Source organism: Triticum dicoccoides, chromosome 7A (genome assembly GCF_002162155.2).
Source record: "Triticum dicoccoides isolate Atlit2015 ecotype Zavitan chromosome 7A, WEW_v2.0, whole genome shotgun sequence".
NCBI classification, from domain to species: Eukaryota; Viridiplantae; Streptophyta; class Magnoliopsida; order Poales; family Poaceae; genus Triticum; species Triticum dicoccoides.
The window spans coordinates 363,082,931-363,097,368 of NC_041392.1; the positions used below are offsets into that span (position 1 = coordinate 363,082,931).

The 14,438-nt window shown below is 43.5% G+C and overlaps 1 protein-coding gene across 2 annotated transcripts; it reads left to right on the top strand.

Moving 5' to 3' along the window:
- The first annotated feature begins 4,119 nt into the window (after positions 1 to 4,119).
- On the top strand, positions 4,120 to 8,461 carry LOC119330625 (F-box/kelch-repeat protein At1g51550-like). Of its 2 annotated transcripts, XM_037603745.1 has the most exons (3): positions 4,120 to 4,635; positions 7,123 to 8,098; positions 8,256 to 8,461. In XM_037603745.1, the coding sequence occupies exons 1-2, from the start codon at positions 4,272 to 4,274 to the stop codon at positions 8,091 to 8,093; spliced, it is 1,335 nt and encodes a 444-aa protein (XP_037459642.1). In that variant the 5' UTR covers positions 4,120 to 4,271; the 3' UTR covers positions 8,094 to 8,098; positions 8,256 to 8,461. The 2 variants fall into 2 exon arrangements, with proteins under 2 accessions (XP_037459642.1, XP_037459641.1); XM_037603744.1 differs by having other exon boundaries at positions 7,123 to 8,461.
- The last annotated feature ends 5,977 nt before the right edge of the window (positions 8,462 to 14,438 follow it).

The window sequence follows — 14,438 nt, forward strand, 5'->3', positions numbered from 1 at the left end:
TCACTATAATGGCGAGTGTCTCAAAACTCTTCCTAGCTCAAACTGACAGGATGGGCACGAAATTTTTTCGACCAATTTTTTTTTTCGGCTGCCCGGACCCAAAAACTGGAAACGGGTCAAAAAAAACTTCCTATAATGGCACCTGTCTCAAAACACTCAGAAACACCTAAAAATAGGATAGCCAGATTTTTTTTTGAAAAATGCGTTTTCGAAAAATTTTGGGCCTAAACGGAGCGTGGCTACCCGACTCTTTTTTTTCTTTTTTTTTTCCGAAACCTACTCCGGCAAGGAAACACGAATCGGAATCTAGATGGATCCCGAAAACAAACCTAATAAGCAAAGAACTCGGATTGGTGGTGGATATATGGTGGTGGTATATGGCAGCGGTGGTGGTAGCGGTGGTAGTATATGGATATGGATCGGTGGTGGTATATGGACACGGATTGGTGGTGGTATATGGATACGGATTCGGTGCGGTGGTGGTAGATGGCAGGGGCGATGATGATGGTGCGGCGGCGGCGTGACAACTTATGACCAGAACTCGAAACTCTAAAAGACTAGACTCTAAGACCAGCAACTAGACACGACGATGCAACCGCAAATTCAACAAAGCAAAACCCTAAAAAGATTATGCAAGGCTCAGATTGGTTCGGATATGATGAACTAACCCTAAATTTTTTTTTGTGGCTTTTTCGTGGACTATAGGTATGAAGAGCAGACTCGATCTAAACTACTAAAAAACTGTAAAATCTCACCGAGCAACCTGGCTCTGATACCAGCACGAGGTAGGAAACCATACACAACTTCAAAAGGGCACATCTTAGTAGTAGAATGCAATGAACGATTATAAGCAAATTCAATATGAGGCAAGCATTCCTCCCACATTTTCTTATTATTCTTCAAAACAGCCCTAAGCATAGTAGACAACGTTCTATTGACTACTTCAGTTTGTCCATCAGTTTGGGGGTGACAAGTAGTACTAAAAAGCAGTTTAGTCCCCAACTTAGCCCATAAACATCTCCAAAAGTGGCTAAGAAATATAGTATCACGATCTGAAACAATAGTATTTGGCACACCATGCAAGCGAATAATTTCACGAAAGAACAAATCAGCAACATTAACAGCATCATCGCTTTTATGACATGGTATAAAGTGTGCCATTTTCGAGAATCTATCCACGACAACAAATATGCTATCCCTCCCCTTCTTTGTTCGAGGTAAACCTAAAACAAAGTCCATAGATATATCCTCCCAAGGAACACTAGGTACAGGCAAAGGCATATATAAACCATGAGGATTGAGTCGTGACTTAGCTTTTTGACATGTAGTGCATCGAGCAATAAAACGCTCAACATCCCGTCTCATCTTTGGCCAAAAGAAATGTGTAGCAAGTACGTCCTCTGTCTTCTTCACGCCAAAGTGTCCCATTAATCCTCCTCCATGCGCCTCCTGCCACAACAAAAGACGAACGGAGCTAGCTGGAATGCATAGCTTGTTAGCACGAAACACAAATCCATCGTTAACGACAAACTTGTTCCACATTCTTCCTTCTTTACAATTCTGCATTACATCTTTAAAATCAGCATCATGCACATATTGATCTTTGATGGTCTCCAAACCAAATATTTTGAAGTCAAGTTGTGAAAGCATAGTATAGCGACGAGACAATGCATCAGCAATAACATTTTCTTTTCCCTTCTTGTGTTTAATGACATAAGGGAAAGTCTCAATGAATTCAACCCATTTAGCATGTCTACGATTCAGTTTAGCTTGACTTTTAATATGTTTCAAAGATTCATGATCAGAATGTATAACAAATTCTTTGGGCCATAAATAATGTTGCCATGTTTCTAAAGTCCGAACAAGAGCATATAATTCTTTATCATAAGTAGAATAATTCAGACTAGGCCCACTCAATTTTTCAGAACAGTATGCAACAGGTTTGCCATCTTGTAATAACACACCTCCTAATCCAATTCCACTAGCATCACATTCAAGCTCAAAAGTCTTATTAAAATCAGGAAGTTGGAGTAAAGGAGCATGTGTCAACTTATCTTTCAATACCGTGAAGGCTTCTTCCTGTGCGGTACCCCAAACAAAAGGCACATCCTTCTTTGTAAGCTCGTTGAGAGGTGCAGCAATGGTGCTGAAATCTCTCACAAAACGCCTATAGAATCCAGCGAGGCCAAGAAAACTCCTCACTTGTGTGACCGTTTTGGGCTGCGGCCAACTCTCAATAGCTTCAATCTTGGCTTTGTCAACTTCAATTCCCTGTGGAGTAACAACATAGCCAAGAAAAGATACTCGGTCGGTGCAAAAGGTGCACTTCCCAAGGTTACCAAACAAACGTGCATCACGTAGAGCAATAAAAACAGCACGTAAATGTTCCAAGTGTTCTTCCAAAGATCTGCTATAAATCAGTATATCATCAAAATAGTGATAGAGGCAAAGGTGTCCCGTCTTTCGATGAGATGGTGGATTTCGCTTTGGTGGAAGTCGACTTTGACGATCCGACTACGAACGTGCGAGGACGTCGCGCCTTAGCAATCGCTAAACCAACTCCGAGAGGTTATTGACCACGCCGGAGCACGATCAACCTGACCACGAGGGTCTGTTTCCTGCGAGCAAACGAAGAACAAGCAAGAAACTGAGATTGCAATCTGGATATTGCGAATATAAGATGAAAGCTTTATTGATCAAGGTGGGGTTCTGTGACGCCTTTGTCTGGTCGTTGAACACAAACGAAGTACGCGAAGTTGCAGCTATGGCGAACTTTTAATCTAAACAAAACCCAAAGTCTAAACGATGCCCTAAGGGTTGTATATATGGAGGAAGAGGGGGGAATTTCGTGGCCCTTGGTGGCGGGGTCCGAAATCAACCCTATCTCTTGTTTCCCCACACATACGGACTCTAAAAATAGCCTATACTTATGTATTTCGAAATTACATGGGCCTGGCCCAATAATAAGGTGACGCAGCACCTAAAATAGCCTCGGGACGAAATTTATGAAGTGGCATCTTGTATATTTCGTCCAAGGCTTCATGCACCCATTATGGTGGCTTCAAAGTCCTGAAATCATCACTTGTAACTCCGTTCTTGTTCCCCTTGCGCATGCCATCATCTCCATGCTTGTTCTTGCTCCAATGTTCATCCTTCTCCAAGCTAGGCCCTTCATTTGTAAGCAAAACAAATGTATCCAATTTAGGCAGCATCATATTCTCATGAACATTAGAATCATTACCAAGAAACGAAAGTACCTGGTAATTTAGTTGGCGTGCACGAGCTCTAGTAATTGGTCCAGTATGTATAGCAGCAGGGGCTGTGGGTGTAACAATTGTATTGATGTCCTCATCAACTCGTATGTATCACAATGCTCTGGGTGTGGTGGGATACAAGAAATAAAAAAAATGCAGGTGAGCCGCTGAGAAGCTCCACATCCATTGTGAAGAGGATTAGGAGTGCAGTGAAAGATGCAAAGCTTGTTGGTGTGAGGAAAAATTCTATAACGATGCCAGAGAGTAGTTGGGTACCTTCAGAACAGAATGCACTAAAGATTATCATCGATGGAAGTATGAATGATGACCTAGCAACAGAAGGATGGGGTTTCATTGTCCGTGACAGTCAAGGACATGCCCTTGGGGCAGGCGCTGGATACATGCTGCATGTCCAAGACCCTCTACATGCAGAAGCAATTACGTGTCTTGAGAGCTTGCAGGCTGCCCAGGCACGAGGTATATCAGAAGTCCACGTTGAAACAGATGCATCCTAACTTGTGCAAGCGCTTCGGTCAGACGACCAAGATATGACGATAAAATGATGTTATCTTCAAGGAGATTAAATATTTTACTCGACTAAATTTTAATTTTTTCCGTATTACTTTCTGCCCCAAGAGCATGTAATAAAGTTGCAGACGCTCTAGCGAAGTATGGTGCAGGGGCAAGGCTACCATTCCCAGCTTTATGGTCAAATGATGCCCCTGATTTTGTGCAAAACTTGATAGCCAGCGATGCTGCTGTGCTTTTTGGTTAATGGAATATACTCTATATGATTTCAGTTAAAAAATGTATTATATTATGGGACGAAGTAGTACAATACCGCATCTACTTGTCATAACATCCATCCAATCACCGAAGAGGCCAAGAAACCAAGAACCATGGTCTGCTAGGTATAACATGTGGGGAATCGACTGGCAATTCATGGCGCCCTAGGAGGCAAACACCATGGGAAGTCACAGAGGGCAAGTGCCAAGAATCGACAAGCGGCAGTAAGCGATGGACGCGGCGCCCGTCGGACACCTGGGCTACGACCAGGTGCTGTCCATCCTGTGCCTCCTTCCAGCCGAGGCCGTGCTCTCCTTCGCCGCCACCTGCCGCGCCTTTCGCGACTGGGCCTCCTCCGACGTGCTCTGGGAGGCGCTCTGCCGACGCGACTGGGGGGCACGCGCCGCCGCCGCGGCGCTCGCGGACTGGCGGTGCGGCGTGCCATGGCGCCGCCTCTACGCCGAGGTCGCCCGACTAAGCGCCCTGCAGGCGCGCCGGCTCCAGGTGAAGGGCACCTCGCCACGGCCCCGTGCGTCGCACTCCATCAATCTCGTGGCCGGCTGGCTAGTAGTCTTCGGCGGTGGCTGCGAGGGAGGTAAAATCCAGCCGTTTAATTTTTTCAGTCTATTCTTGTTATCAAATTGCTTTCATTGGGCTTCGTATAACATCGAGGAATTTGATCATCTGGGGTTGTGTCGGAACTAAGAACTGTAGTTGATTTCGTTGTGAAAAATTGCTCACAGACTACAATTTTTTCCAGAGATCCTTATTATGCCATAGTAGTGTCGGTGTTGGTTAATTTAGCACTACCTCCGTCCGGAATTAGTTATCACTGAAATGGATGTATCTAGAAGTATTTCAGTGCTAGATACATCCTTTTGAGCGACAAGTAATTTTGGATGGAGGGAGCATGAGATATTTGCTATGTTTGTCCAAGATTAAGATAAATAATCGGAAGACAAGTTTTACTTTTGTTAGGTTAATGACAAAACATGTGCAATTGTTTGGAGAGCCTAGCTGCAGCTTAGCTGAGTGAAATTTTATATTGAGAGGAAATTTTTGATTATTTGGAGAGTATTGTAGTATTTGATTGGATTTATAATTATGAGACTGTTGTCCCACATTGGCTATGGGAGGAGGCAGAGCAAGACTTAAAGGGGCGAAGCTGTCCCCTCGCAATGGACCTTGGGGCCAGGACGCTAACCTAGCAGGCTTGGGATTGCGTAACAAGCGTGATTCAAGACTATTTGACCTAATACAGAAATAATAGGGAGGCTACACAATCATAGCTCACATCTCTACAGATCACGAGTCCTGTTTCTATGCACCTCTACAGAAAACTTGCACAAATCTTAATAGCATAAGAGTTACAAGAATGTAGGGGCAAATATGTACCAGTTACAGAAATAGTTGCAATGTGGCTCTAAATCCCATTGTTGTAAAAGAAGATCGAACCAACAACAAATTTAGCTCCTTTGTCAGATATTATGTATTGTTCCTATTATGTCCATTCCTTTTTGAATGCATTATCTCCCTGAAACTAAGACACATGGTCTATTGTTCTTGCTGTGGCAGCCCATCTATCTAGTATGTATTGGTTGACTTTGATATGTGTGGGTCACTCTGCATGATCGTGTTTGTGTCTTGGTTAAAGTTCTGCTACTTGGTACAACTCACTCGGAGCAGATATAGGTTGGCTTCATAAGACGATAAAAAGTTGTAATGAGTAGGCACTACTATTGATTCATAAGTGGGCAAGGTGTATGATGTTGGCGTGGGGCACCATTAGAAAGATCACAGAAAATTGTTCCTACATGCATGAATTAGTAGTAAAACCTTTTTCTTATCGAAAAAGTAGTACGAGTTTTACGGACTAGTTTTGTTTTAGTATAAAATAAATGTCAAAACTAAGATTACTAGTTGGCTACAAAGTTTAATCTTCAGCGTTTGTTTGCTTTTAAATGTTCAAAGTTTTACGAGGGGTGTACCAAAGCAAATACTCACACACTGCTGCAGCAACACGGAAACCAATATATGAGATTTATACTAAAGTTAAAAATCTTGGAATGTTTAAATGACACCTTTAGACCTATCTAACTTTTTTTTTTACTTCATTTGTCGTTACTGATTATTGTTGGTTTTTGCTGTTTACCATTTTCATCTCTATGTTTGCCAATGTTTGTTCAGATTCAATATTTATCTTTTGGTCTTTTTAATTAAATCTAAACACCACACTATGTTGGGTTAAGTTGATTGATTGCCTTGTTTAGTAGGTTGAATATGAACTGTATTACCTTGGCCTGGTAGGTTTCGAAATATGCAAAATCTGTCCTAAATCACAAATAAAGTGTTGGATTCATTAGATGTCTTTTCTCCTGTGAAATTTTTATGGGTGTGTGGATGTTTCTGCTCAAGTATTAAAGAAGTTTTTACTAATAAAGATGTTAATTTGTGAAACAGATGGATTTTGTTCCCCCAAAGCCAGTGTCATGCTACTATTCTGCCAATACATGTGTACCTTGGTAGAAATGCTAGATAAGTGATACCTTATAATTAGCAATTTGAAGTTTCACTAGTTCAATTGGTTTAGATTATCTATTACAGTGAGCCTTATATATAACGGTGTTTTCCATCGGTTATAGTGTTGCGTTGACTTGGATACTGACCAAAAGCGTGGGCAGAAGTAACAGGTTCTACCATGTACACACAACTAGTGTTGAAAAAAACACACACACACAACTAAACGTGATACAGTAGAAATGTCAAAGTTCAATCCAGCAGCATTTTAGTTACTCATTCTGTTGATAGTGTGAGCTCTCCTCAGGATGAGTTTGCATCTGCACATCTCTTTTCAGATGCTTATTAGATAAACTAGTAATTCTTCAGACAACTATTCCTGTTTTTAGCTTTGCTGAATTTTCTTTCTGGACTTATGTTTGAGGTTTGCACCTTTTCTCTGTCTATCTGTACATAACAACGGTTGCATTATGTTACAAATCTTTGTAGAAATCAGCTATCTAATGTTTGTTCTGATTTATTGCGATCTCGTATGCTTTCTGATATTCTCTTTTGCTCTAGTTAGGTCGTCATCTTGATGATATCTGGGCAACATATGTTGGAAATAGAGCTGGAACTAGATCATCCAATTCACTTACCTGGCAGCAATTGGCCTCTGGTACTCCAAGTGGTCGTTTTGGTCATTCATGCATTCTCGTTGGTGATGCACTAGTCCTGTTTGGCGGGATTAATGACCGTGGGCTTCGTTTGAATGACACATGGATAGGCCAAATAATCTGTGAAGAACCTTGCAGGATGAGGATCTCATGGAGACTGCTGGAGATAGGCCCCCTGGCACCATCTCCTCGTGGGGCCCATGCAGCCTGCTGCATAGATGATAAGTTCATTGTGATTCACGGTGGGATAGGGGTGCATGGAAGCCGGCTTGGTGATACATGGCTTCTTGATCTCTCCGATGGACTTCGATCTGGCAGTTGGCGCCGAATGAGGAATACTGGACCTTTGCCTTCAGCTCGTTCTGGCCACACCTTAACTTGGATTGGTGATAGGCGCATGGTTCTTTTTGGTGGTAGAGGATCAGAATATGAGGTCCTTAGTGATGTCTGGCTGTTTGATATTGGTGATCATTTGCTGCAATGGAAAGAGCAAAAGTACGATTTGTCTAGTATTCTTGGTGAATTGCCTTCTCCCCGGGCTGGGCATTCAGCAACATTTCTCTTTGGTGGCAAGATCCTTGTATATGGTGGGGAGGACAAAGAAAGACGGCGGATGGATGATTTCTGGATCTTAGATATACCAGCTTTACTTCAGTTTGAGTCAGGTAACAGGAAAATGGCAAAGAGGATGTGGAAAAAACTAAGGATAGATGGCCAATCCCCGAATTGCCGGTCCTTCCATGGGGCATGTGTAGATACTTCTGGTTACTGTGTGTATGTTTTTGGTGGAATGGTTGATGCACTTTTGCATCCTGCAGAATCCTTGGGCTTGAGGTTTGATGGGCAACTGTATCAAGTGGAGCTTGTGCTGCATCTCTAGAATCTGTATGATGTTTTCCTATAAATATTTTCTTAGAGATAACTGTTTAGATCTAATAATGCAGTATTGTGTAGTTTTTCTTGTCAGAACACCTGGATAGTAAATCTGAAGATCTCGCTCACAGTATTTAGATGATCAAGATCTCTTTATTTATAATTTCAGCTGCCACAATTTGGACATTGTGATGATGCTGAAAGATGGTTCTTCCCTGTCAAGTGCGTATGGGTGCAATACCTGTCACTGATCTCTGAAAGCAACGGTGATGTTGAGCGGGTTTCTCTACATATGTGTTGAAATGTACATCCTTTCTCAGATTCATATGTTAACAAAGAATGTCTGTCAATACCATCTGGGAAAGATTGCTACTCCCTCTGATCCTTATTACTCCCTCCTTCCATCTATATAGGGCCTAATGCGTTTTTCGAGGCTAATTTTGACCAAATATTAGAGTAATAATATATGACATGCAACTTACACAAAGCACACCGTTAAATTCGTGTGTGAAAGGAGTTTTCAATGATATAATTTTCACATTGTGCATGTCATGTACTATTAATCTTGTCAATAGTCAAAGGCGGTCTTAAAAAATGCATTAGGCCCTATATAGATGGAAGGAGGGAGTACTTGTGATGACTTCTCATTATCGTTGTGAAAAGAAGGATTAGTTTATCATTTAGTTTATCATAAATGATAAACTAGAATGACATAATTGATGATTAGTATGCACCATCTGGGGCTTGCTCTGCAGCTTTTCATCTTGGACAGAAATTGTGGATGGATGATTAGCATGCATCAACTGGGTCACACGCAAGGAGCATGTTGTGTTGAACTGTTGTAACATCCCAAAATTCTAAATTTTGGAATGTTAATTACTTAAATAGAATTAATTTAAAATTGGCTTGTGTTGCTCGTTGTTTGTAAATTTTGATTAGGATTTGAAATTTTTGGTGTTAAATAAATATTTTTTCGAGAGGGAATAAAAGGACTTTCCCAATTTTACATTTGCATCTTATTTTGGATTTATTGAATATTCAAATGAGATGGAATAAAAATGGCTTCCTGAATATTCCTTTCGGCCTTATTTTGAACTTTGAGAATATTCATAATATTTCCAATTCATATATGAGAGGATGACATGACTTCCTCAAAGAATGATATTGGTGAATAATTGAATATTCTCTTATTTTGGTTTCAACATTTAAAACAAATCCAACCAATTTTTTTTGAGAGAAGGTAATATGACTCCTTCAATACAAAAGAGTTGGAAATGATTTAAATCTTATTTGAATTTTTCCCCGGAGTTGAAAAGAATGTTTTTATTGGACATTTTATAACTGTCAAATTAAAGTTTATGAAAATATTATATGTATTTTATATAAGTATTTTGGACTGAAAAAAATGTTCACTATGCTATATGTAACTCTATTTGTTTTTTTGTGGGTGTTCTGTTTTTTTATATATATAATGTTTCGGTACAATTTTGGAGCCAAAATGATTTCTGTAAAAAAATAACAGACTAAAGGCTAAATTCTACTTGCGCGCAGTGCAGCGCAGCAGGCCAGACCACTTCAGCGCAGCGCAGCGAGCAGTAGCGCCCAAGGCCCAGCCCGACAAGTGCGCAGCATGCCAGCCCACCTCACTGAGGCTGCCCGCCCAGGTCAGCGCCACACCCCACCTGTCTTCCTCCCCTTGGTTCTCTCCGAGCGACCGACACCCCGACACTCCGACCCACTTTACCTCCTTCCACCTCCCGACCGGTCTCCTGTTTAGGGACGATAGCGCCGCCACGACAGGGACCACGCTCGATGCGCCCGATCCCTAACCCCCTCTCTAATCTGAGTGCACCGAGCTGTCAGTGGCCTCCTTCTTGTCGCTTGGGCTGGGCCTGGGCCGCTCAAGAGCTACCGGCCAACCACTACAAATACAAGAGAGATGGCCTCGATGGAGTTGTCTTGGATGGATGGGCTTCGGCCTTGGCCAGGCGTGTGCGTTCCTTCTTCCGTAGAGCTCGTCTTCCTCCTCTGTCTCCTCCCTCTCTCTGGGTCTTCCTCTTGTAATCCTTGAATCACAACTAGGTCATGGTGATTGAGTGAATCAACTAGTTGGATCCTAACAATTGGTATCAGAGCTGTTCGATCATCCTCCGAAATTCCTCAAAATCTCCACACATTTTCCCCTCCAACCAGTGCCTCCAACCTATTCGACAGTATGCCAAGCCACAAATTCGTCTGCTCCGAAGGCGTTCTTCACGCCCGGATCAGCGATGTTCATGATGTGGTTATCGTCGAGTCGATTCGACAGTTGTTTTGCCGCTCCGATGATGGATATGTGATCTGTGCATACGAGTGGGTGGTGGACGGGATGTACGGCGTGGAGGCGTATGCCGAGTTCCGGTCTCGATGGAGGGCGGCCCGAGCTCGAGATGCCCTGGATGGCCATGCTATCTACGATGGTTGTTGCATCCTTGCTGTCGACCACGTCCCGCCAGTCTACACCACCATCACCATGCCGGATGACAACTGGATGGCGCCCTCGTACTTCTACGACGACACTCCCTACGTGGAGTGGGCTGCAGCATTGGCCGCAGTCGAGCGCCATGATGAGGCGTCTGCTACTTCCACCGATGACCTCCAACTCGAGGTGTCCATGGACGCCATCAGCGCGACTCCATTCGAGCTCGCCGCGCCTATGGCGCCAACTCCGTTCGCGACCACCGACAATTCCGTCCTGGAGTTCAGTGTGACTAACAAGGTGCTCGAAGTCGACAACACCAACGAAGCTGCTGCGACGCCCACCACTTGTTCGACAGGGTGCCCAAGCTACGACACGCCCGAGGAGTCGGCGCTCACTTCGTCCACGACACTATCTTCATCCATGGTCGTCGGCAACGTCGCTCCAGAGCTTGCTGCACCTGTACGTGGCATCTATCATAATACTGACAGAGACGACCCAATGGCGTCGTGCCTAGTTCCCTGGAGTGCACCTACATCCTTCACAATGCCACATGAAGCCTCACCAATGCTTCTGCGTTGGTTGTTCCCTATCCTTGATCTGGATAACTTTGCACCCACTAGGTGTTCGACAAAGGTATCTATCAAGAGCACATTCGCATTAACGTCCCAGTTCACTCAAGGCACTGACAGTAGGGTTGAGTTGCATCCGTTACCATGGCCATCCTTTGCATGCATTCCGATATGGAAGATGGCGCAGCTGGAAGCATTGGGGAGCCTTGTGAAAATTTCTTCAGCTGGTATGACTGTGCAACAATCAGTTGGTGAGAGCAGTCCCATTCTTCTGTACACTGATAGATGGCTGCTACAGATTCCTTCTACTTCACTACTACAAGGGCTTCCAAGTGGTTCTGCAACCAAAATTCTTATGGAAATATTCTCAGAAGTTATGAGCTCTAGGAGTTGTTCTATGCCAAGTGCAAAACCTGGAATGCTTAAGAGGAAACTAGGCCGGGGTTCTTATGAAAATGCTGCTCATGCTGTGATTGGGAGTTTGTGTTGTGCACTTCAGAGCGGAGAAATTCTAGTGGAGAGAGCACATGGGCATCTGTTTGCTGGAGTACGTTGGAAATCACTGTCGTTTTCATGGCTACTACCCCAAGTGGTGTTGGCACTGAGTCTGCAAGTGTACGAGCATCCGAACAAATGCAGTTTACTAAAACATGATATACCAGTGGTGCTCCATATTTCTCGTGGAAGTACTGTTCTGTGCATTCTTGTGCATCTAGAGGTGTCCATTTGCAGTTTGGAGATTGATAGGTCATCAAGAGATATAATTGCAGAATTACATTCGAAGAAACCATGGCCTTCTTGGACGACCTACTTCTATAGCCACCGGTGGAAGTATCCTGGTCGGCTGGGCTCCGGAAAAGAGGTGGTTCTCAATTCAAGAAGGAGAATAATTGCAATTTGTTACAAAGCTATTGTTGTAACATCGAACAGTCATCACAGTACAACAGTACTTCCAAGGATAATGAGAGAAGGAACAATCATCTTGCAATACTCTGGAAAATTATATGCGAAGCGGTACTCCAGTTGCAAGGGGAGCCTACTCGAACATGCTATGCCTTTTACTTCTGAATATTTTGTATGGGGTCTAGTGAAAACATCTGGTGCTTGTTCAGATTTGGAGGAAGTGGGCAGGCCAATAGCAAGTCAGACAAACCACCAAACCATATTGGCACTCGTGAGATTCTCATGAATCAGCATGCTGGGCTGGGTCTTACACTTCCTGGATTTCTAATATTATGGCCAGATCTCACACCAGTTAAGATTACTCCATTGCATTATAGGAAACTGAGCTCTTGGAAGTATCCAATGCCAACTTTGCATCACATGTTGTTGAAGAGGCAAACAAAGGCATATTATGAGATTATTATGCGAATAGTTGGCTTGAAAGGAGCTCTGCTAGCTTATTGGTTTACTGTCAGTTCGTTTTGCTTCGCTGCACAGAGTGAGCTTGTTCATGTTCATGCAATTGCTGTTGGAGATAATCTGTTCAATGCTAACGAGGCATTCGTTCAGTGGTGGGCTTTCCAGTATTACATGGCCGACATCAATCTTCCTCAGTCAACAACGATAATGCTTATAATTGTTGTTGGTTCTTCCGAGATAAGTACAATTACTCATCATCTGGTTTTGCTTCTCCCTTGGGATCTGGGTCACAATTCTTCTCCTGCTGGTGTCGGTCATCTGGCGGCAAGTAACTTTTCACTCCATTTATCGCTGCTTCCTTGGAATCTCGGTCACATCACAATTGCAAGGGTTCTCAGCTGCCCTTGTCCTACTGATGGCAATGAATTCATGCATATTCCGGAGTTACAGCAATTAGCAAATGTGTTGTTTGGTACTGAAAAAATGGTACTGTCAATTTGGCTCCCGGAGTGTCCTATGAACTTTTGCGGCCGTGGCCTCCACCACTTAGAACAAATGTCAGGGATGTGGGTCTAATGGATGAGAAGGGACTGGAAATCATTGTGGCGTCAGTAGGGCAGAAACCTTGGTTTTGCTTCTCCCTGGAAGAAAATTTCAGCCTACCACATGTTCCTACAAGAGTCCTGTGTGTAACCTCACCATGGGACAATGGTCTACTCATGTTGATGGCTATTACAAGAGGAGAGTTCGCAATCCTGGCCTCTTTCCATGAGGCATACCTGTGCCATGTCTTCCCATCATCTGGACAGTACACTTATGAAAATGGCGTGGCCACAAGCAAGCAGTATGGAGTTTGGGTGCTGCACATAGAGATGCCATGGGATCCTGGAGGTTCTATGTTGCGTGGGCTTGGGGTCAAGCGGAAATTTAAGACGGGGGGTGATACGTCTCCAACGTATGTACTTTTCCTAACACTTTCCTCTTGTTTTGGACTCTAATTTGCATGATTTGAATGAAACTAACCCCGGACTGACGCTGTTTTCAACAGAACTACCATGGTGTTGTTTTTGTGCAGAAATAAAAGTTCTCGGAATGGAAAGAAACTTTGCGAGGAATTTTTATATAATATATAAGAATTTCTGGAGCCAAGACCCACCAGAGAGGGGCCCTGTGTGGGCACAACCCACCAGGGTGCGCCCCCTCTCCTGGCGCGCCCAGGTGGGTTGTCCCCACCTGGTGGCCCCGCAGACCCTGAAACCAACACTATAAAATCCAATTTTCAGAGAAAAAATTAGGGAGAAAGAATTATCGCCATCCACGAGATGGAGCCGCCGTCAAGCCCTGTTCTTCCTCGGGAGGGCAGACCTGGAATCCGTTTGGGGCTTCGGAGAGGGGGATCTTCGTTCTTCATCATCACCAACCCTTCTCCATCGCCAATTCCATGATGCTCCCCACTGGGAGTGAGTAATTCCTTCGTAGACTCGCTAGTCGGTTAGGAGTTGGATGAGATTCATCATGTAATCGAGTTAGTTTTGTTAGGGCTTGATCCCTAGGATCCACTATGTTCTTAGATTGATGTTGCTATGACTTTGCCATGCTTAATGCTTGTCACTTTGGGCCCGGGTGCCATGATTTCAGATCTGAACCGTTTATGTTATCACCATTTTATTCATGTTCTAGATCCGATCTTGCAAGTTATAGTCACCTACTAGGTGTTATGATCCGGTAATGCCGGAGTGACAATAACCGGGACTTCTTCCGGTGATTACCATAGTTTGAGGAGTTCATATATTCACTATGTGTTAATGCTTTGTTCCGGTTCTCTATTAAAAGGAGGCCTTAATATCCCTTAGTTTCTAATATGGACCCCGCTACCACGGGAGGGTAGGACAAAAGATGTCATGCAAGTTCTTTTAATAAAGCACGTATGACTATTTACAGAATACATGCCTACATTATA

Bases quoted from the DNA above. Each gene is read 5' to 3' on its own strand.
- LOC119330625 (XM_037603744.1), top strand. From the start codon at position 4,272: ATGGACGCGGCGCCCGTCGGACACCTGGGCTACGACCAGGTGCTGTCC. The intron at 4,636-7,122 runs GTAAAATCCAGC...TGCTCTAGTTAG, and splicing joins CGGCGGTGGCTGCGAGGGAG to GTCGTCATCTTGATGATATC.